The 25,000-nt window shown below is 44.1% G+C and overlaps 1 protein-coding gene across 1 annotated transcript in view; it reads right to left on the bottom strand.

Annotated features, from left to right (window-relative positions):
* sgcd (sarcoglycan, delta (dystrophin-associated glycoprotein)) overlaps positions 1-25,000 on the bottom strand; it is a 157,385-nt gene that overhangs the window by 30,621 nt on the left and 101,764 nt on the right. Inside the window, exon 6 of the mRNA XM_063203661.1 lies at positions 2,829-2,901. Within this exon, the coding sequence (XP_063059731.1) occupies positions 2,829-2,901 (73 nt within the window). The remainder of the gene's footprint in view (positions 1-2,828; positions 2,902-25,000) is intronic.

The following is a 25,000-nucleotide window of genomic DNA, read 5'->3' as shown; positions in this document are numbered from 1 at the left end:
TGGCCACAAGGGAAAAATTGCCGAATTGTGACGGGATGCAATATTGAAAAATCCCTCTCTGTACTGATGAATGCAGTTGATAGGTATGTTATCCTTAATTTCTTGGTTGTAATTATTACACTGCGTGTAAATTTGCTGTGAAATTTGCCTTCCAGTGGGGCCCACAGTAACCTGTAGCCTAGGGGCCCCAGGCCATCTTAACCCGCCCCTGGTGTTGTGCTGTGCTGGCAGAGAGCCTTGTTGTTGGCTGGCATTTATTACGGGTGCAGAAGGGCCATATTGTTGTAGCTCTCTCTCTCTCTCTCTCTCTCTCTCTCTCTCTCTCTCTCTCCTTCTCTCTCTCTCTCTTGCTCTCGCTCTCTCTCACTTGTTCCCACTTTCCCGAGCCAAGATGGTCACCCTCACAAGAGTGTTGCAGGGGCAAACACATACTGTACACCAACAAGCAAGCAAATAAATAACAGACACAAACACAAACAGACCCTTCACACTTGTAAAATAATGAATCATGGCTCATAGCTCGTAACCGCTCTGTCTACGGATAAAATGATCATCGTTAGTGAATGTGAATCGTGTCAATGGATAAACACAAGAGGATCCTCCTTCTATTCATCCACAGATGACCTGACTTGTTTGTCTTTCCATTGCAAATGGTCCAGAACGTGGCAGGCAGTACTGTAGGTCCAGGTATTCAATCACCCCACAAAAGGGAGCCCATCGCTCATGCAGTTTGTTAACCCTCTGAGGTCTAAGGCTTTTCAGAGGCTTGCACCACCCTAACATTTTCAAGTATTTTCATTTCATATATATATATATTTGGGACCTGGAAGGTCTGAGGTTTCTAATGGTGTGACTTATATGTTTCAATGACAAAAACTCACAGAGTTACAGATTTGTTTTTGGAGACATGTTGCCCTCTGAAGGGCACTCGGACCTCAGAGGGTTAACCTGAATTGGTTCACAATGGCTGCCCTCCCAACACTTCCTCCATGATTGACGTACACCCTGACCAGGCTAATATCCCTGCTTACTATTCTCCTTGCAACTGGTCAATCAGGAAGGGAATTATGTCGTACGCACTGTGAACTGTGAGCCTGTGAACTTGGCAACCGTGGTCTAATGGTTAGGAGGATGGTCTGGGGATCAGAGAGTTTCAAATCCCACTGCAAGATTATTTGTGGTCTCTCAGCAGCTTCATTAACACCCTTGGGCAAGACACCTATCCCCACCCAGTTACAGGGATGTAATCATACCATTTCTTAAAAAAAAAACAACTTGAAGCAGTTTCGGAAAAAAGTGTCAGCAAATCACGAAGAGTAACAAGAAAACTGTAGAGGGTACGGAAAAAATGTAATGAAAACAAATGTATGGAGTAGTCACATCTGGATAGGGAAATATATAGCATGAGTGAGGGAGTACTCGTGATATGACAAAAAGGCTTAGGAGGTACACAAGACAAAAAAGTTTGGGAAACGCTGGGATGCTTAAACACTTAGTGGTTTCTTTTGCCTTAAGACATGTAAAAGTTTTTATCTTTTACCTGACATGTTTCGACGGTGTTACTTCCGTCTTCATCAGAGGGTCACTGTGATGTTGATGAGTGACGTGCTTTAAAAACAGCTGATGTTGTTGTGGAGGTGTGACCTCCCTGTCAATAATGACAGATTGGTCACACCTCCTGCTGTTAGAGTTGTCCTCTTAGGATGGTGGTCCAGGTGTGTGAGAGCATGTATGCCCCCTCATCCCTGTTCATGGTACTTGGGCTACGCTTTCTGATCTCCATAGACTCCTTAATCCAGTGGTGGTATCTGTTGTTCTCCTGCTGTATGACTTTTGCCTTGTCCCAGTCCATGATGTGATTTTCCCTCCTACAGTGGTCAGTTATGGCTGATTTGAGGTTCTCCTGTGTGGCTCGCTCCTTTATTGCTCTTGTATGTCTTTGTTCTGTTTCCTTTTCACATTCTTTTTTATGCTCATTTTTTCTTGTGTTGAATGTCCTCCCTGTCTCCCCAATATATGACTTGTTGCATGACCGGCACGGAATCTCATATATGACATTGCATTTGTTATGTTGGTCTATTTTGTCCTTGGGGTGTACTAGCAGCTGTCGTAGTTTGGTGTGTGGCTTTACTGGCGTTTGTATCTTGTGTTTCTTCATGGCTCGCTGTATGCGTTCGGTGATCCCTTTGATGTAGGGCAGGATCACCATTCCTTTGTTTTCCGGTTTTTGTGTGGACAGCTGTTTTTAAAGCACGTCACTCATCAACATCACAGTGACCCTCTGATGAAGACGGAAGTAACACCGTCGAAACATGTCAGGTAAAAGATAAAAACTTTTACATGTCTTAAGGCAAAAGAAACCACTAAGTGTTTAAGTTAAACAGTTAGACATAATGAACTTAATTCATATGCTGGGATGCTGTTTGTCATAATGACAAACAAATGAGACTTTCCCTTTCACTGCTCGAATTAAGCACGAGGCTTTGACTCTAGTCTCCAAAAGCAGTCTACTGTCGCTTCAGGCTCTGTTCTGGATATCAGTAGCAGCTTGTTTGTGTTCTCCTCTTTGTGAGTCAGATGTTGATCAGCGCCTGGTAGTGCTATCAGCTTCCCATACACTATCAGCACCAATTATCAAAGATACAATCTAGGCTGAGAGAGAGAGAGAAAGAGTGTGAGTGTGTGCGTGTGTGTGTGTGTGTGTGTGTGTGTGTGTGTGTGTGTGTGTGTGTGTGTGTGTGTGTGTGTGTGTGTGTGTGTGTGTGTGTGTGTGTGTGTGTGTGTGTGTGTGTGTAATCAGGGTATGTGTGTGCGTTTGAAAGCCTTACCGCAGCTCCTTGAAGGGCTCTGCTCTCACATGTGGGGTCTCCACAGAACTGGTGAACACTGCCCCCTCCGCTCCTATGAGGACACACAAAACAACAAAACAAAACACGTTCTTTAGGGACAATGTCACACATAACATATTAGTACATAGCACAAAGTAATTGAAGGATAAATATATACATACTGTACATACGCACGCACACACAAACAAACACACACACACACACGCACACACAAACAAACACACACACACACACACGTACACACGCACGCAACAAAGGGGGTGTCCCCAAACACCTCGCACCAGGTCTCTCTCTTGCTACCCAGCCAGGAGCAGAGGTACAGAAGGACACAAAGTCACTGAAGGATAATGCATACTCACACCACGCACACACACACACACACACACACACACACACACACACACACACACACACACACACACACACACACACACACACACACACACACACACACACACACACACACACACACAGGAGGTGCCCCCAAACATCTCCCACTAGGCCTTAAGCCATGGCCCCAAATTTTGGCCATCGGTGCCATCTGGGGGGGGGAATGCTAACAATTTTTTTTGGTAAGGTATATCCCCCCACTACTAGAAAAAGCCTGATAGCAGTCACGGGGTGGTAGCGAAACCCCTTTTTTCGGCTCTTGAAGTGACTACCCCCCTCTATTAAATTCCATTTTTGAATTCGGATGCATGTCTAGTTCAGGCTCATTTCGTGGGGTATTGCCAATACTCTATACCATGGTGCCTGGTATTACTGGAAAGGGGACCTTTCAGGCTTTCATTTAAGATCATTGGTGAATCTGTCTGACATACACAGAGGTCACAGCACTTCATTAAATCAGACATAGCTAACATTTTCCAACAACTCTTGGCTAAACTGTCTGCTTTCGTTTATCTCTGTGGCGTGAAAGAACACCAAGGACACAAAATTGGACAACCTCAATACTCTTTGGAGTCTGCTGATTCAGAAAATGTATAATATGCCCATACAATTGTTTTGTATGCGTTTGTGAGAGCGTTAAATTTGAATTGTGCAACCAGCAAAAGTCTTCAAAATAATAGCCAATACATGCAGGTCATCTGTTGGAAGTATTGGGCCTTTTTCCTTCCAAAGTTTCTGCTTGGCATCACTGCTTGGCATTAGGCCTTCATTTAAGATCATTACTAAATCTGTCTGACATACTCAGAGGTCACAGCACTTCATTAAACCAGAAATAATAATAACAAATGTCGCCTAAACTGTAGGCTTTCTTTAGTCCCTACGTACTGTAAACCATGGGAAAACATCAAGGACACAAACCCCAACCATTTCAATACTCAAGGCACTCTGCTAATTCAGACAATGCATGATATACCCATACAATGTATTGTGAGAGCCTTACAAAAGGCCATAATGACCATTAATATGACATAATTTAAGTCCAATTCTGTCCCATCTCTTTATAGACGTAAGGAAATGTAAGGAGACATAAGACGTAAGGAGATAAGAGATGAGCGGGGGCATGGGGAGGCACTGTATGTACAGTAGATGTAGAGTTAGGGGGGGGGCAAGGGGGAGAAGTAGGGGTGAGGTGAGTGGGGGCAATTGAGGGGGAGCACTGTTGGGTGGGGGGGCAAGGCCAGGGTAGTGGAGGAAAGTGAGTGGAGGGCACTGTTGAGTGGGGGGAGGTGACTGGGGGGCACTGTGGAGTGGGGGGGGGGTAGTGGAGGTAGGTGAGGGGGGGGGCACTGTGGAGTGGGGGGTAGTGGGGGTGGGTGAGTGGGGGGGGGGGGGGGGGCTTAAAGGAAAGTGAGGGGGGTTGGGGAGATAAGACACTGTAGGGTGGGGAGAGGAGTGGGGGGAGATACTGTAGAGCAGGTGGGGGTAAGGGTGGATAAATGGTAATGATCAAATATATGGAATAGTTTCAGAAACGTCTACCATATTGAATGTTGGAGGGAATTTGAGATGCCCTAGTTTCAGCAGTGTTGTGTATATGTTTAATTGAGCAATTTTTGACCACTTTCTTTAGGATATGTCACGGTGGCAAAATCGAAATTCACCTTCTATTGTTCAGCCATGCTCATATCGGACTGTGTGACAACTAGCCTAGAAATCTAGACGCCCCTAGGGGTTTGGCGTGGCCAGGCTATGTGACAACATCAGCATCTTCAAAATCACCCGTAAACAGTAGCTGAAAACAAACCAGACCTGCTCCTATTAATTAATAGTATGAACATTGTTTTACTCTGGATATATTTGGTGTTTGTGGTAAAATGTCATGTCTACTGTAATGCAGTATTGTTTTTTTATTATGGCTACCTGCCTTAGGACTACGGATGACATTTGGCAACTATGCAAATACCAGTGGTGGACGAAGTACACCATTTATGTACTTGAGTAAAAGTACAGTTACCTTGCATTGAAAACTACTCAAGTAAAAGTGAAAGTATTAACCTCACTTTTTTACTTGAGTAGAAGTACAAAAGTATCTGCCATCAAAAATACTTAAGTACTAAAAGTAAAAAGTAAAAACTTAAAAATGAAGCCTTTGGTGCAATTTTAATATTTAAGTGTTGTAGGCTTAGTTTGGTCATATCTAATTACATATCCTCTGATTTGCATAAGCTATAGGCTACCAGCATGTTAGAACTAGGCCATAACAGGCCTCAGAAACACTGTGGAGTAAGTCAATGAATGTTATAGCATCAGCAGTTCATTTTCACCTCTCTAAACATTTAATACCCATTTGACCCTTACATGCCCAAAAGAACACATGAAAGGGCCATTAATATTAAGAATGATTAGGCTGAAATTGATTATATGCCTATTAGAACTACTACAATACCCCCCAGCCGTAGGCCTACAGTCCAGTATAGGCCTGCTTATTTGTGACAGCAAGGAGTTAGAGTAGTAGCCAACAAAGTACTTTAAGTTTAATTTTTGTTAGAATTATGGTTTTGGTAGACTTCTTCTTCTTCTTCTTCTTCTTCTTATTATTATTATTATTATTACTATTATGTAGTGTTTGGTTATGTTAAGGTTGGCTTAGGCCTATGTACTGTATGGACAAACAGACTTCTTGCGATTCTAAGCAACCTTTAAAAATAGGAACATAATTGTAATGGTCTCTATTTGCTAGATGCCAATGAATTGCAATAGCCTACTTGATACAACTTAATTGGAACACTTATCTGTCTGATCATGAAAAAGCCTTTTGTGCCTGTGCACATCACTGGGCCAATATTTAGCCAAGTCCACTTTTTTCTCTTTTTTAAACTTTGTTACTATTGTTTTTTACACTTTGGTGTTATTGCCAGTGCTTTTCATATCCACTGTAGCCTACTGACCTGACTTAAAGGAAAGGATAGGCCTACATGTTGCATGTAGATACGTTGCATGTAGCCTCACTTTGTAACATATGGTGGGCATGGCAATCCTCATGTAAAGATACAAACCCTTTACACAAGCCTCTTTTCCATAAAGTTGAAGCAAATTATTTTTTTGGTGGCAGGGGAGTCTATTAGACAAGTAATTGATATCCCCAACTACTTCAGATAATACTGCAATGTAGGCCTATTGAGGGGAAAGAATGCTATCACGGAGTTGTGCGCCTAGATGGTTTGGAATAAGCAGCATGTTTAGGCATCCTGTGTACTTGACTCCACACGCTACAAAAGTGTTATTGTAAGCCATAACACAGATATAGCACAGTAAGTCAAATAAGCAGTAGGGCCTACATTAAGTATCAATTCGCTGATTATTCAGTTCAAACGCGAAACGCTATCTGACAAGTTTCGTCTTGTCAGGCAAGTGCAGCCTGCGAGCTAAACCTCTCCCCCCTCACACAACGAATAGGCCTACGACGCGCAGATTAATACACTCTAACAACGTTATTGTCGCCTGCTTTATTGTTTTGCTGTGCTTTCCGCACGTTAGAAAGTACCGTTTCTTCTTATTTCAATTCATCTCGCAAGTCGCAACAGTGGACACATCAGTGGTCTTGCTCTACTCGCTTTCCTTCTAAAAGTAATTCTGTAGCGACAGGTAACAGTATTACAGTAGAGCTTGTTGTCACGTGACACATTACAACCAATCACAATGGCGAATCTCTGAGTCTGCCAATCGGATTCAGTTTCACTTTCTTCACACAAGCGTGACATCTCAGATTTCATTTGACCAGGGCATTAAAAATGAATTAATTCACCTGCCGTGTATCACCTTCAAAAAAAGGAACGAGTAAGGAACGAGTGTTTCTGTAAATGTAACTAAGTGAAAGTACTAAATTTCGCTTTGAAATGTAGTGAAGTAAAAGTATAAAGTCTTACCAAATAAAAATACTTGAGTAAAGTATGAAAGTATGAAAATGTTACTTAAGTACAGTAACGAATTACATTTACTTCGTTACTGTCCACCACTGGCAAATACCAACATATTTATATTGATGTTTTTTTAACTGATGTATTGATTAGTGTGTATTGTCCTAATCAAATGAAAGAAAGAATGAATGAATGAATACATTTGTCCATTAGGCAATAGGAAATAATTGTGCTAAAAAAAAGGAACCGTACTCATCAATGAATATTATAGGCTTACGTCATTGCAAGGACCATAGGCCTAGTTATTTCAGCAGTTGACTGTCTATGTGCCATTTGACCATTGTAGGAGGACTATTCTCTGCTTCAAGGAAGCGAAATCAAACTTATTTTTTGTTTGTTTAGTCAACCTTTGGTAAAATATCTGTAAGAGAATATAACAGAGAAGTGCTGAAAAAAGTAATCTACTATGTAGTAGGCCTATATTATGGCCCCACAGTATTGAGAAAAATGCATGAAAGTCATCCATTTTGGGAAATAGCAGCCATATTGAATTTTGACACAAATTTCAGATGGCATCAAGTTTGAATTTCTTCTGCTCGCGCACACGTGCACACACACGCACGCACGCACGCACGCACGCACGCACGCACGCACGCACGCACGCACGCACACACACACACACACACACACACACACACACACACACACACACCTTTTCTCTATGGCAAAAAATTAGCCTTTGAAATTATCATTTGGGGAAGGGCTACCATATTACATTTTGGGAAATATTTTTCAATTTCTTTCAATAAGCTTTTGGTCAGTAATCTGTGAAATGTCTGGCAGGACAATATGTCTATTATTAAGCAGTGCTGTATGTGCAATTTGATAATTTACTGACAACAGTACCATTTCAAAGCTGATTTATACATTCTTATGCACATACATTCATACTGTATGTATATACACTATACATACATATATTCATTCATTTTTCTTTTTATCCAACATTTGTATGTATGTCTGTAAGGAGATATTACAGAATTGGTCAGAAAATAGGTCATTAGGGCCTTGAGGATCATTACGGTCTTTTAAAGGCTCCTGCAAATATTGTATGGGTACATTATACATTTTCTGAATCAACAGCATGCCTAGATTTTTAAAATCATTTGGTTTTGTGACCCTGATGGTTTCCCATGGTATAGGGACAACATAAATCATACAGTTGAGGTGGAATTTGTGAGAAATTACTGGTTTAAAGGATAACGCCAGCCAATTTCAACATGCATGTAATGCTCACACTACCCTGGACTTGTCAGTACCAGAGATTTTTTTTTTCTTCAGCCTTTTCCAAGATCCTGGTCATTGTAATGGGGGCAGGTGTTACCTTTTGGGAAAATATTTGGAGTAGGCCCATGTTAAGATTTTTTTAAAATGTAAACAAAATCTGCCCCCATTAGAATAGCAGCATGCAGCATCTCCGGGTACTGACAAGTCAAGGGTAATGTGAGCAATACAACAGCATATTGAAATTGGCAGGAGTGATCATTTAAGTATTTGGGGGGGGAGCTTTTCAAGCCTTTATTTTTTGTTTATATGAGACAGGACAGTGAAGGAGGTGACAGGAAGCGAGTTGGGAGGGAGAGATGGGGGAGGGTCGGCAAAGGGCACGGTTCAGAATCGAACCCGGGTCAGCCGCGTAGTAGACCAGTGTCCTACCATTAGGCCACGATAGGGCCGAGAAATTATTGGTTTAATGACCTCTGTGAATGTCAGCACAAACATTGGTAGGAAAAAAGGCCTGATATTTCCAGCTAATGACCTGCTATATTGGCTACTATTTTGAAGACTATTGGTGGTTACACAAGTCAAATTTTAGGCCCTCACAAACATATACAAAATAATTGTATGGGCATATTATCATTTTCCGAGTCCACCGAGTATTGAGGTTGTGTAATTTTGTGTCCTTGGCGTTCTTTCATGCCACAGAGATAAACGAAATCAAACAGTTTAGCCAACATTTGTGAGAAAATGTGACCTATGTCTGGTTTAATGAAGTGCTGTGACCTCTGTGTGTGTAAGAAACATTCAGCAATGGACTGAAATGAAAGAATGAAAGGTCCCCTTTCCAGTAATACCAAGCGCTATTGTATAGAATATTGACAATATCCCAAGCTGTCCTGGACCTTCTTTCGTGCAACTGCACTACAAAATGCTCTAGCCATCATTGTGTTTGTCTGGTAAATGGCCTCAGGTGCACAGACATGTGTAAACTGAGAGTGTGCGGAAACCAGGCAACCATAGACAGTTCAGATGAAGGGGATGACATGGAAGATGAAGAGTACTGACGACGAAATAATATAAATCTACATGAAACTATTCTTTCATTAAACATATTCCCTTTGCAACATGTTTCTTTATTGGCTTGTAACCCCTTGTATAGGGTCTCAGTCTAAGCTTATTTGTTTATGAAATAGCCTGTATAAAATGTGGTATATGAACATTTATCTAAATTCTGTTAATGAGATACCATCTAGATTGTATTTCTTCACATACACTACAACAGTGTTTCTCAAATTTTTCGTGCCATTCCCCCCTTCAGAGGAAGGGTGTCTGTCTGCGCCCCCCTCGAGCAAAATGGTTACGAAAATACAAATAAATAGGCCGTTGTGAAGTTTATTAGAGCATGATATACACGTACAGTATGGCCTATGTTCTCTAAATATTAGTGACTTAATGGCAAAGCAGAAAAGTATTAAAAAAGAAAAACCTTCTGACTTCACGCGCCCCCCTAGGGGGGCTTCCGGCCCACTTTGAGAAACACTGCACTACAATAATTGAATACTTTAACAACTTGTGAATGTTATGTACATTCACATATGAACTACAGTATAAACAAAGTTTGTTTAAGTAAAGTGATACCGGCATTGTATTAGTCCATTCTATTGGGTCCGATTTTGAAGACATTTTTGCTGGTTGCACAAGTGACATTTAAGGGTCTCACAGACATATACTAAATGATAGCATGGGCATATTATACATTTTCTGAATCGGTAGAGTGCCCTGAGTATTGAGGTTGTTAACTTTGGTGTCCTTGGTGTTCTTTCATGCCACAGATGTAAACGAAAGTGCACAGTTTTGGCACAATTTGTGTGAAAATGGGAGCTATTTCTGGTTAATGACGTGCTGTGGCTTCTGTGTATGTCAGACAGATTCATTAATGGGCTGAAATGAAAGCCTGAAAGGTCCCCTTTCCAGTGATAACAAGCACGATGGTATAGGATATTGGCAATACCCCCAACATAAGCCATAACTACATATACAGCTGATATTAAAAAACAGTATTTATTATAGGGGGGTAGTAACTTCAAGAGCTGAAAAAAGTGATTTCGCTACCACCCCATGACTGCTATCAAGCTTTTTCTACTAGTGGGGGGATATACCTTGCCAAAAAACATTGCTAGCATTCCTCCCCCCAGATGGCACCGGTCGACCACTCGGCTCATAGCCTACACCAGGTATCGCATACACTAAGTCTCCCTCTTGCTACCGACCCTGGGTGAGGTACAGAAGGACACAAAATTTGTAGACCTACTCGCACCACACACACACAAACACATACCTACTCATACACACGAACGCACGCACACACACATGCAGACAGGATCACATACACGCATACGTACACAATTGTTCAACTATACAAAAAAAATACATGCATGCATAGCCACTACACCACATACATGAGCAGATTGAAGTTACACCATCTGTAAACATAAACATACATGCCCCACACACAAACACACACATACACATACACACACACACACCATGACTGTACATAAAGTACAATACAAAAAGATACAGCATATAAACATACATGGCCGTGCACACACATACTGCACATACATTTTAATGCACACACACACACACACACACACACACACACACACACACACACACACACACACACACACACACACACACACACACACACACACACACACACACACACACACACACACACACACACACACACACACACACACACACACACTTGGACACACACACAAAGACATGCACACACACACACCCCTACACTACAGGGATAGCATTGGCATTGGGCTCAGTCTCCAGAGGTTAAAGAGTGAGGCTGTCCTCTGCGCGTGTAGAGCAGCTAGCCTGGGGTGCTCCAGGTGAAGGTCCGCCTTAATTACAGTCTGCCCACGTACGGACACCTTGGGGCCGGCTACAGCACTTATTTATGGCCAGCACTCGCATGCACCACATGCACACAAATACACACACACACGGTAGAGATGCAAAGACACACACACACACACGCGCGCGCACACACACACACACACACACACACACACACACATACACACAAACAAACACATACATGCACACACACACACACAGGTACAAACACAAGCACAGACACAGGCACACATGCACACGTACACACACACACACACACACGCACACACGCACACTGGGGGATTTCACACAGACTACGCACATACATACATGCACACTAAAACAGAAATACACACACTCTTGTATGTGAAAAACTCATGCATAGACACACACACACACACACACACACACACACACACACACACACACACACACACACACACACACACACACACACACACACACACACACACACACACACACACACACACACACACACGCTCGCCCACTCACACACTCACACAGAGACATATTTGGATACTGAGCCGGATCTCTGGTGGCAAGCACAGACTGTACTCATGAGGGGACAAAGCCACTTGGACACAAAGATATGCTGTGGAAAATCAAATCATGGGCACACACACATATAAACACACACATACACAAACACACACGCGAGCGCGCGCACACACACACACACACACACATGCACGTACATACACACACACACACACACACACAAACACGTATGTACACGCACGCATGCACGCACACACGCACGCGCGCACGCACAATCCTCTTGCCAAGGACACAGGAACAGAAGGGCTATGCCTGCAGCTTTTAGAGGAAACACAGGAGAAAAATGCTTACAGGTCTATGAAACAAACAAATGGGGGGGAGGGAGAGAGAGAGAGAGAGAGAGAGAGAGAGTTACAACTAAGAGAGTTGTATTTTTGTATTGTCGTATTTTCTCCATATTGTTGTAAGCTGTGTGGCAAGGCCTAGAATATGTTTGTTGATAATTATGCATATACGTACATGCCTACCCAGCATTTTTTGCTTGAGATTCACTGCCCAATTCTGGGAGGATGCCACACTGGTATAAACATTTTTTTTTTAATCTTATTCCCTCTATTTAAATATGTACTTCCATTTAGTTTTGTTTCATGATGTTGGTTCATTTTTAATTATATGGTTGAATATCTGTGAAGCTTTTCATTCATCCAGGTCATGTTATCGAAAAGGGTTTAGGTATAAGCCGCTGCACTTCTTCTTGGATAATTCTCAGTTTTGTCACCAGCAGGTCAAACGTTGTGTGCCCAGGACCGCGGTAGACTGTAAGACATGTTGTGTGGGTGTGTGTACTCTACTTAACATGTGCATGTCCTAAAAAAACATTAACCATGCTTGGCATCAATACTTATTGTTCTGTATATTTCCTGTGCACTAAGTGTTGTATGTTGTATGCTATGATTATGTCTTCAATTGTAAGTCAATTGGATGAAAGTGTCTGCCAAATGTAATGTTGAGAGAGAGAGAGGGGGGGGGGTATTATGGGATGTTGAAGCTAAAAGGAAGGCCTTAGGGACTGGAGGTAAGGAAAGGAGGAGATAAAAAGGTGGGAGCCCGGGGCTCTATTGCACCAAGCATGCTGAGCTGAGCTGCAATGCATAAACCCACAAGCAAGATACACACTCACGACACGCACACACACACACACACATGCACACACACACACACACACACACACACATGCACGCCCATACGCACATGCATACATACAGTATACACACTCACACTCACACTCACACACAACACACACACACACACACACACACACACACACACACACACACACACACACACACACACACACACACACACACACACACACACACACACACACACACACACACACACACACACACACACACACACACACACACACATTCTCTGTCCCTCTCTGAATCTCTCCTTTTCTCTTATGCAGCAGATTACAATGGTAATGCAGCATTTATGGAGGGATATTTCACTAGCTTCCGAAGGTCTGGCACTCACATAAATGACAAACCCATTATAAAAAAAAGCGAGGGAGGAAAAAATGATGATCTCGTAAGGTCTCGTGGTTGAGGATTTCAACTTACCTAAGCACCGTCTGATTTTCTTTTTTGTCTTCCAAATATTTTCTAAAATCTTTTCAACAGGCAGGCAAAATAAGCTGAAACACTTTAACGTCTAGCCTGAGTATCATCCTCCGTAGTGACCGCGCTAGCTCAATACTTTCGCTTGCTGACCACGGAGTCTGACCCTGCAGCCACCCCTGGCAGTTGGAATTCAGATATTCGTTCAGTATCTGAACAGCCAATAGGCTCGCTGATAGTCTAAGCCCCTCCCCAAGCCCTCTTACATATTCAACTGAAATACAACAACTTGATGATGGCGATGTGATGTCTGTAACCAGGACATTTGATAGTGCTTGGTGTAAACTGGGACATTGCCGTCCGCCAAGACCTTTGACGGGCTTTCGGCACTGACACTGCGCAGCTCTTGGGCAGTCACACTGGGCGTTTCTCTTCTGTTCACTTTAATGGTTTTAGTTGACAGTTAATATCTTCATAACAAGGTTGGAACAAGCGCAGCACCATTTCAGTGTTACTTTTTTTGCTGTCACACTCGACGCATATACACAGACACAAACTGGGAAGGAGAGAGGGTGGGGGCTGCTCCGTGGGCTGTGCATTTGGCGCATATTAAACAACGCAACTAGTAGTTTCCCAGTAACATTTGAATCATAATGCCATGAATCCAATACTGTAATATCATATAATATTGTCCTTAAGTCTGAGCGATGCATTGATTATTTGCTTAGGGTACGTTTTCTGCCAGCTAAATGCAAGGGGGAAGGGGGCTATATTAGCAAACAAGACGATTGCACAGTTAGCCTGCTAATTTTAAATATGATCACCTGGAGCTAATAGCCTTCACATGGCTTAATCCATCCCTGTTATCAGTCCGCTTGAGGTTTTTGCTTCGGGAAAGTGAAAAAATGAGGTCCTAATTAATCTTCAGATGGTGTCGGACCCTGACGGTGCCATAGGCACACGTTGTATGTCTCCCTGAAATCGTAGGTTTTTGACGGACCTCGACAAGTTCTACACTCCTTAGTTACCGTTGCTGAGCTCGGATTGGTTGGCGGCCGTTTGTGGGAGGGGTTTTGCGAAAGGCGAATTCCCTCATTAAGTGAGATAATTTCCAACTGCCGGGGGTGGCTGCAGGGTCAGACTCCGTGGTCAGCAAGCGAAAGTATTGAGCTAGCGCGGTCACTACGGAGGATGATACTCAGGCTATTTAACGTCAGCATTACATATTTATATGCATATGTTTATTTATGATGCAACCATCCAGTAGAGCTGTGGTCCATTTTAGCATGCAGCCCTTGGAAAACAGCATGTGGACAAAACAGAGCATATAAACACTTTTGTTGAATGTTTCCATTCAGTAAACTAGACAGAACAGTGGCACAAAATATGTTTGCCAGATGGGTTCGTCTAGCATTGCACCATAGAAAACAATCATAGCTGGGCCACAAATCTGGCCTGGCCTCTAATCACGATGAGCTATCCATTTAGTCAGTATTTTTCCTGTTTTAATCTGTCTTTTTTGCCATTGGGGAGAATGTAGCAGGGTGATCACACAGTTGTGGCAGAATTAAAACCATCATGCAAACGTAGTCAATGACAACCGCGAGGGGCGATCTTCCGAACCTAGATGCCCCCTAGAGGACATCTGCAGTATTGTGCATACAGTAGTGCTCTAAGAGCTCTTTAGCAATGATGTGCACTCGGTCGCACACTGTTGCGCACCTCAGGTACAGCAAGTCACACAGCAAGCATATCCCGGGCCTAAGTTGAATAACGGCTAAGTGCTGATGAAATGCCAGACATAGTCCTGGGGCAGCCTTCAGTCATCAGCCATTTCTCCCCTCATCTCTCACACAGTAGCAGCTGCTTGAGTCTTTGCTTCACAGTATATGAACAATAGATGCGGTAACCTCGTTATAATGAGCAGTATAATGAATGGCCACTAATGAAGTGCCGGACACTGAAGTAGCAGCCCTCAGCCATGCCGAAACCCCCCCGCCTCTCTCTCTCCACCTCATCTCTCTCGCTCCACCTCATCTCTCATACAGTAGTAGCCAGTTGGCCAGTAAAGTTACTGTAAAGGAGGCTCCTTAACGAGCAGACGCGCATTAATTCTGCTAATTGTGGCCGTAATTGATTCCGGGAGCCATCTGGCTCTGGTATGGTCCCCTATAGCAGCCTCATCTGGGTTTGATGTACCTCTGGCTGGTGGGGCTGAGAATATGGCACTGATGACTAAGGAAGCCGACAAGGTGGGGGGGGGGGGGGGGGGGGGGGTTGTCCCGGGGGGTTGTCCCGGTCCCAGGGTTGTCCCGGTCCCAGGGAGAGAGCGGGCCCAGAATTGGATCCTCAGTACATGGCATGTACTGGATTTGGGCCCCAGTAAGATGCTTTTGTCCCGTGCCCAGTCAAAGCTGTCAGCAGCCCTGATGATGACGATGATGAATTCTCACTGATGGGCTACACATTATACACATTTCATGGACCTCACTGGTACACATCAACACATGTTATCACATTCATTATGTGGCTAGCGGCTACATATTATTAGTCTGGGCCTACCCATGCTTACTGTGACGCTGCACAAAAAAAACCACTTTTCATTTAGTCTGGCCAAGCACAGTATGGAATCCATGCAATCCATTGTCAGCAAATGTATTTTCCAACAGTACACTTTCTCTATAAGCTTACCCCCCGCACCCTCATGTGCACACATGCATGCGCACACACATGCCCATACTCCAGGCAGTGCTGGTGGCAGTAATGTGAAATGTGCTGTGGGGCTAGTTGCTGCCCCTGTGTGTCCAACCCTTTCAGCCTTGGCACTGGGAACATTCTCTCTGGAGTACGCCGCTGACAGCTTCGGCCCGGGAAAACTGGCTTGGCATTGTGCTTGACCTCTCTGGGAGAATTTGGCAACAGGTGTGTCTGTGTCCGCCCTCAGACAGATGTCCAGAGCACAGGCACTGGCGCTGGCACTGCCAGCTGAGCACTAGTAGCTGAGGTGAGAGGTGCGGGAGGGCATGCCGCTGCCAACATCAGGGTGGCATCCATCCCCTGATCTACTGTGGTATCCCCTGTTGTGGTGAAGCACTGGCCGAATGGCTGGCTGAGGAAAACATATTTCTAGAGGGCAGGGGAAGACTTAAGAGAGAGAGCTAAGGGAAAATAATTTTCCATACGCAATGTCTTTAAACTACACAGAAAATGTTGTTGCAGAAAACCCCTATTTTTAAATCAACAACCCTAAATGAATTGCATTAAATGCACCCAAACAAAGATACACATGCACGCATGCACCCTATGCAGGCAGGAATGCACACACACACACACACACACACACACACACACACACACACACACACACACACACACACACACACACACACACACACACACACACACACACACACACACACACACACACACACACACACACACACACACACACACAAGGGTTCACCATCACAAGGGTTGACTATCACTACAGCATGTATAATAATACAGTTGAATATGACCAGACTCCAGAGTCTTGCCAGCGTCATAGATAGACTCTTGAGTAAATACATAATTTACAGCTACAGGAACTTGTAGCTGCAGGAAAATGAGCCCTCACTTTTAGCAGGCAGATGGTGTAACCCGTACATAAAAAGAAATGACATTCTGGACAGAGGACATAATAAGCATCATTCCCCTACTGGGTTGATTGTGTCAGGAAAAGACACTCCTCTCATGACTGGCAGATGGTCCAAAAGCCCCCTCATGTCACTGGCAGAGTGCAGAAGCTCTGTTGTTTGATTGGCATATGCTTCTGACAGACAATGATTTGAACCAGGGCACTGATTAGAACTATTCAGTGGCAGCATTGTGGGGTAAGGACATGGTAGATGCTCTGGGATGTGACAAATGATGCACAGTTATAAATACAGTGTTAGTTCAACACTTATAGAATCGATTTTTTCCCTCTAGAGTGTACAGTATTTCTTCCCAGAGTACTCTCTAAACGTTTAATTAAAACATGGCATTTTTTTCACTATGGAGGAGCTGCTTACAGGACTATTCTGAGACAGCCATATGGAAGATGTAATGCTGGATCTCCAAAATAGTCCAGTCAAGTTCTATGCAGCAAACACGACCACCACCACCACCACCAACAACAACAACAATAACAGCACTAGGAGCAGCAGCACTGATGTTTTACTCATAGAATATCCTTCCAATAATAATAACAATCATGAAAAAGATAAAGTGCCTCATTGTGCGCAGTGATAAGCCTTGTCAGTGCTGAGCCTGTGCAATTTCCCTAATTTTATGCTGTTTCATGCCCCCCTTGTTATGCAACAGCAGCCTCATCCCAGAGTGGCCTTTGCATTACCTTAACTCAGTGCCGTGTGCACTGAAGCACGCAAGCATATGACACTGCTCCCCCTCGGCAGTCTTGCTCCTGTTCAGTCAGAAGGACTGGAATACAGTACTGTATATGACCTTTTGACCTTCGCACTCCTCATCATCTGCTATTTCTGGAGTGGAAACACTTGAGACACTTGTCAGCCATTTATAGTGTCCTTACACGGTTCCTTAGGGCAGGCCCATCTATCCTTGCTTTCATTGTCCATATTTTCCTTTTATTAATAAAACTATTTTTAGGGAGTTGACTGGAATAAATGGGCATGCTTCAGGGATCCAATTGCTTGCTTGGTTCCACAGCCACGGTGCTGTTTGGCCAATCTAAAAATGTTCCTGCCCTGTGTGTTTGGATGAAAAATGACAGGTGCCGGTGCCAAAAAAGCTGGTATTGGGGCTGGGCTGGGCTGGCAGGGTTCCCGAACTTGCTAAGTCCAAATGAACTTGGTCGGAACCAAATATATCCCAGTGCTCAGTGCTGAAACCTGCAGAACGGCGCTGGCGCTGGCGCCCGTGCTCTGTCAGATCTATCTCAACAGCAGCACCTGGCCTTGTACCAGAATGGGTCCTTGTGGAAAAGATGCACAACCTGCAGTCTTTGGTTCACTGACGTTTTTAGCAGAGGAAGTCACATAGCACAGCCGCAGCTAATGCTACTGTATGGATTAAGTTATTGTTATTTTAGCTGTATTTAAAAAAAACTACTTCCATTCCATGTAAATGAAACAAAGCAATCAGACAATGTACCAACGTCACACAATAGTGACGTCTGCTTCTAAAAACGTCGATAAACCCCTTCGTCAACAGCCAATGGCTTGGTACTGACTTGACTTTAGAAGGACAAATAGTCAAAACTAATTTGAATAGCTCAATAGATGTTTCTGTAGAGAATATCTACAAATCATGACACTATAAATAAACCATGTGCTGATGCTGTGTATTTCCTGCTGTGTGTTTAGTTTAAGGTTTGGCAAGGTTAAAGTCAGCAAGTTCCAAACAACAATTGTAGTAAACTTCAGAAATTCATTCCATTTCCAAAAAATATCTGTAAATTGTAACCATGTAAGAGGATTATCGATTGTAAATTCTTTCAGGACATTCTGTCTTTTATTTGGTGGATGTAAAGCTCCAAACACAACCTTGAATTTGTGAGCAAGGGCTGCAGTGCACCAGTATGTCAATTAGTACAGGAGGAAATAATGTGGCAGTGAAGTTTTTACAGGTAGCAGAGAAATGGGGGTTACACAAAAGGTGATTAGCAACTAAGTGTTTATGAGGGCACCATAACACGTTAACAGACAGGGATGAATCCAATAAGCCTATGAAACCCCATCCAACACTTCTGAACAATGCTGGCTGATTCCTTCACTGAATAGCATCTCAACACCTCTAATAAAAGCCCATAAATAAGATTCTTAATCAACAACCAGTGCAATGCTCTGTGCATAATGTCCTTTTCTGACCTCCAAACAAAAAAGGAGAGAGCAAATATGTAAACAACCTCAATGCCATTTCACGCACACTTCACAACTGCAGTTTCCTTCAGGCCTGTCCACTGAATACCCCTGAATGTGAAAATAAAAGTGAAGTTATAAATATGCTCTGCAGAGAGAGAGACAGAGAGAGAGACAGAGAGAGACAGAGAGAGAGAAAGACGGAGAGAGAGAGAGAGAGAGAAAAGAGAGAGAGAGAGAGAGAGAAAAGAGAGAGAGTTTTCCTCACTGTGAAGTTGGCTACTCGGTGCTTCATCTGGGTCGTTACAGCTGATAGATGCTAATCACTACCCTAGGGATGTTCTGTACGAGTCACACACACACACACACACACACACACACACACACACACACACACACACACACACACACACACACACACACACACACACACACACACACACACACACACACACACACACACACACACACACACACACACACACACACACACTTATATAAAGTCCAGTTGTGGTCCTTGACGCTCCTCTCATCATCTACAGTATCGGACGAAAAAAGGCCTGTATGTTTTTTGTGCTTTTATATTCTTCAAGCTTTTGTGCCTTTATATTCTTCAAGACACACACGCACACGCACACGCACACGCACACACACACACGCACAGACACACACACCCGCACAGACACACACAGAAACTTACTACATGATTGCTGTGACATGACTCTATACCACTCTATACAACTGGCAAATCTCTCATCTCGCCCTCTGCCTCGGCCTCCCCTCCCCCCACAGTTTTAGATCTTTCCATTCATTCAGCACGAAGCCAGGAGGATGTCCATCCGTGAGGTCTAGTGCATCACCGGCGATAACCTCTCATAAACAGGGCAGCCGGCGCAATCGATAGTCATCTGAGATTCATTTCAGATCCCCTTATAATGGCCGTGCACTCTGTAACCCCCATGCGCCCTGCCCACGCACATACACAACACACTCTACAAACACCTACACAGACTCTCTCTATCTCTCTCTCTCTCTCTCTCTCTCTCTCTCTTACACACCATTTTCCAGTGAGGTCTTTATAGTTATTTCATCCCAGCGTGTCTACTATGTCCTCTTTGCCCCCTTCAGACTCAGACAGACATACACACACACACACACACACACACACATACACACACGCGCGCACACACACACAAAAACACATACGCACACACACACAAGAACGTGTACATGCACACACACAGGACATGCAAAGCTGTGCAGACACAAACGCACACACAAATGTACGCACACGCATACACACACACACACGAAAACAAACACACACACACACACAAGCGTGCACACACACAAACACGCACATACACAAACACGCACATGCATGCACACGCACACACGCACACACACACGCACGCGCACACACACACACACACACACACACACACACACACACACACACACACACACACACACACACACACACACACACACACACACACACACACACACACACACACACACACCTGTGTCTGCTGTACCAGCCTGATCAATCATAGAGAATACTCACACCGAGGCAACTAGGCCGACCAGGGAGACCCATAAACAGCCCTCCCGATGTGCTCTCTCTCTCTCTCTCTCTCTCTCTCGCTTGCTCTCTCCCTCTCTCTGTCTGGGTGCGTGTCTGTTTGTAATGTGCGATAGGCAACAGGGCTACCAAGGGAACCTCATAAACATCCCCCTGATGGGCTGTGTGTGTGTGTGTGTGTGTGTGTGTGTGTGCGTGCGTGCGTGCGTGCGTGCGTGCGTGCGTGCGTGCGTGCGTGTGTGTGTGTGTGTATGTGTGTGTGTGTGAGTCAGATGCAGACAGATGCAATGAGCTCTGGCCAGGGAGCCATCATAAACTCTATGCACTGGGAGAATGTCACAAACACACATAAACAGACACGTGTGAAGAGGTCTGTCTGTGTCAGTGTGTGTGTTACATTAGCATTGTCATTCATTCTGTCCTTCATTTCTTCTTTCTCTATCATTCCCTTATCCTCTCTTCCATTTTTCTTCTGGGCCTCTGCCCCCAAAACACACACACACACATGCACGCACATACACATGTACGGACTCACACACGCACACACAATAACCCTCCCCCACACACATTAATGGTGTCAACAATGATCGATTCGGCGATGCAATCCAATGCGGGGCATGGACGATCCAGAATCGATCCGGCAAGTTCCAGAATCGATCCGGCAATTTTTTAAAGTTTCAATTACTTCCATGGATATTTTATTTTTATCTTTATATTAATGTTAAATTAAATAAAAGCCCTTCAAAACATTGCAAGACTGATACAGACTGATACAGAAAACTGCCAATAAACTGTTGCTCAGTATCTGACTACTGGTATTGCCTCATCATGACTGATTAAACATTTGCTTTGCTTTCAGTAGAAATGTAATGCATTGCAATGCATTGTAGAATTGAATCGGATCGGATCGCATAGAATCGAATCGAATTGCTACCTCCCGAATCGTGATCGAATCGGATCGTGAGGGCAGTGCCGATCCGCACCACTAACACACATACTTACAAACCCCAACCCACCCACATCCTCTCACCCCAACCCCCATACACATACTTTACTCTCTCTGGTTTGGATTGATGAAGAACCTCAAATAACCTCACGGTCTATACCTGACTCGTTTTCACAGTACCATCTGGGCACCCCCCACAAATGACACGTTTTCGAATGATGCTCCTTATCAAAAATCTTTGCATGTGATTGGATAAACAAGCTGTCCTGTTTACTCGACCCGTGACGCAGCTCAGAGCAACAGGGGGAAGAAGAGCCATTACACACTGCCCATCTATGGAAAATCCCACCCAGACATTCTGATTGGCTCATTCGCTCATGAATGATTCTCATTGTCATGGTCCTTAGTTTTTTGCGTCAGGAAACCGGAACACCCTTTTGTGTAGTTTGGTGAAATGCAGCCATGTGGTGGAAGTCAGTTTACCTCACTGCCACTTTTGCACACTTTTGCAGCTGGTGGATTTGAACCTGTGACTCACTGGTATGACAGACCTGTTAACCTCAACCACCAGGCCACTTGTAGTTGCTCATTTCAATCCATTGAAACACTGACCACTTTTTGTAACACATGCAGCATCAATTACATTAACTCTGATCACAATTGTTGTGGCTACACCAGATGTGGAAAACACAGAGCCACAGCTCACAGATGTACTACAAATCTAGTCTACAAGTCTACAGAGATGTTTGTTTTTACATGCCGTGAATGGAAATGAAATATGAACAGGTGGTGTGAGAGAGAGAGAGAGAGAGAGAGAGAGAGAGAGAGAGAGAGAGAGAGAGAGAGAGAGAGAGAGAGAGAGAGAGAGAGAGAGAGAGAGAGAGAGAGTCTCAGTGTGCGTGCATGCGTGCATGCATGCAGGTGTGCAGAGAGAAAGAGAAAAAGCGAGAGAAAACAAAAATCCAATTTGTCAATTAGATTTTTTCTCTTTTAACTTTATTGCTTGCCCAATCATTCCATCTTGCCTATGCACCCCCACCTCCTCCCCCTCCACACCCTTCTGCCTCACCTCCCCACCCTGCCTCTGCATGTGATGTATTATTCATATGGCCTCGGGGCCCCGGGCGTCTGGGGGAAGTGGCCCCCAGGTTGGCTCGATTGGCCGGCGTTAAACATAAATGAGCCTCTTTAGTAGGAAATGGACTCGAGTTTGAGCACTCAGGCTCCACTTTCCCCCCGTTTACCCACCATTTAGCATAGCAGCAGTGTGTTTAAGTATTTAACACAGGAGGAGATGTTTAAGATGGATTGGCCTGAAGACGTCAGCCCTTGTGTCAGAGGGATCGACGATGCAAACATCAAAGTCAGGAGAATTTGTTTGGAAGAACATGCAGTATAGTACAGGCATTCATTTTGTGTGTTTGTGTGTTACACTTGCAGCTTGCAATGTAAAGGTCAACTTTCACACACACATACGCATGCACACACACACACACACACACACACACATACGCATGCACACACACACACACACACGCATATGCAGGCACATGCACACATAAACACACAAAAGAAAGCAGAATCAACATAAGCATTACTGCAAGCAAAGTGAAACAAATGTATACACATACTTTAAACTCATTAAATGTATGCAGTTGTACTCAAATGTCAACCCCTTTCCAACTTACTCTCTCTCTCTCTCTCTCTCTCTCTCTCTCTCTCTCTCTCTCTCTCTCTCTCTCTCTCTCTCTCTCTCTCCAAGCCAGATTCATATTTGCTTTATTGACTGTTGAAGTATAGTCTTACCAAAGCTCAAGGAACAAGAGAATACACAGTACATAATCTCTTAACATTTACCATCTCTCTCTCTCTCCCTCCCTCCCTCTCTCTCTCTCTCTCTCTCTCTCCCTCCCTCTCTCTCTCTCTCTCACTCTATCTTTCTCTCAAATTCCAAGCCAGATCCATATTGGCTTTATTGACTGTTAAAGTATAGTGTTACCAAACCTTATCTATTAATATTAACTACACCCCCTTTCGTGTGTGCGTGTGTGCTTGGGTATTTGGATCTGTGTATGTGTGTATGTGTCCCTCTCTCTTCCCTGACACCCCCACCCCCTCTCTCTCTGGATGATAACAAGGTGGGGTGGCTGTGATTAGATACAGTTTCATCACCGTATGTATCCGCCATCCACCAACCCTCCCTCCCCTCTTTTCAAACACAATAACACAGAGCCAAGGCCACGTCGACCATGTTAACTGGGCAAATATTATCGCTGGCCTAGGAATAATAATTATCCTGTGATTACCTGTCACGGCATAACAAAGCGCTGGCGTGGCTCGCCTACCAACGCTCTGCCATGCAAAAAAACCAAAACATTTACATCTGTTTGTGATGCCCGGTGTTTACTTTGCACATTGGCTCCATGCGAAGCCCATCGAGCGGGCGAGTGTCAATAGAGTTTGTAATCGAGGCAGACATGCTTGTGCTTATGCCGTGGCGCGCCACAATGAACACCTGTTCACTAACAAGCTAGCAAACAAACAAACATCCGGGATGACACACGGTTTACGAATGCAGAGAATACAAACATGACAGTGATCAGCTATGAATGCAAATTGGGACTCACAAAACACAGACACACGCATGCGTGCACACACGTATGCGCTCACTCTCGCACGCACACATGCACACACACACAAAAACAAAGAAAAACAAATTTGTCCTCAGGGCAGGTCACCATATTCCTCCTCATAATGCTGTGTGTGTGTGTGTGTGTGTGTGTGTGTGTGTGTGTGTGTGTGTGTGTGTGTGTGTGTGTGTGTGTGTGTGTGTGTGTGTGTGTGTGTGTGTGTGTGTGTGTGTGTGTGTGTGTGTGTGTGTGTGTGTGTGTGTGTGCGTGCGTGCGTGCGTGTGTGTGTGCATGTGCGTGCCCGTATGTCTGTGTGTCTGTATGTGTGTGTGTGTGTGTGTGTGTGTGTGTGTGTGTGTGTGTGTGTGTGTGTGTGTGTGTGTGTGTGTGTGTGTGTGTGTGTGTGTGTGTGTGTGTGTGTGAGAGAGAGAGATTTGAATAGAGAGAGAGAGCGAGAGAAAGCGTGCTTGTGTGAGAGAGAGTC

Source organism: Engraulis encrasicolus, chromosome 7, assembly GCF_034702125.1.
Source record: "Engraulis encrasicolus isolate BLACKSEA-1 chromosome 7, IST_EnEncr_1.0, whole genome shotgun sequence".
Lineage (NCBI taxonomy): Eukaryota > Metazoa > Chordata > Actinopteri > Clupeiformes > Engraulidae > Engraulis > Engraulis encrasicolus.
The sequence above is the reverse complement of the archived record's forward strand: the minus strand, read 5'-3'. Positions and strand labels throughout refer to the sequence as shown.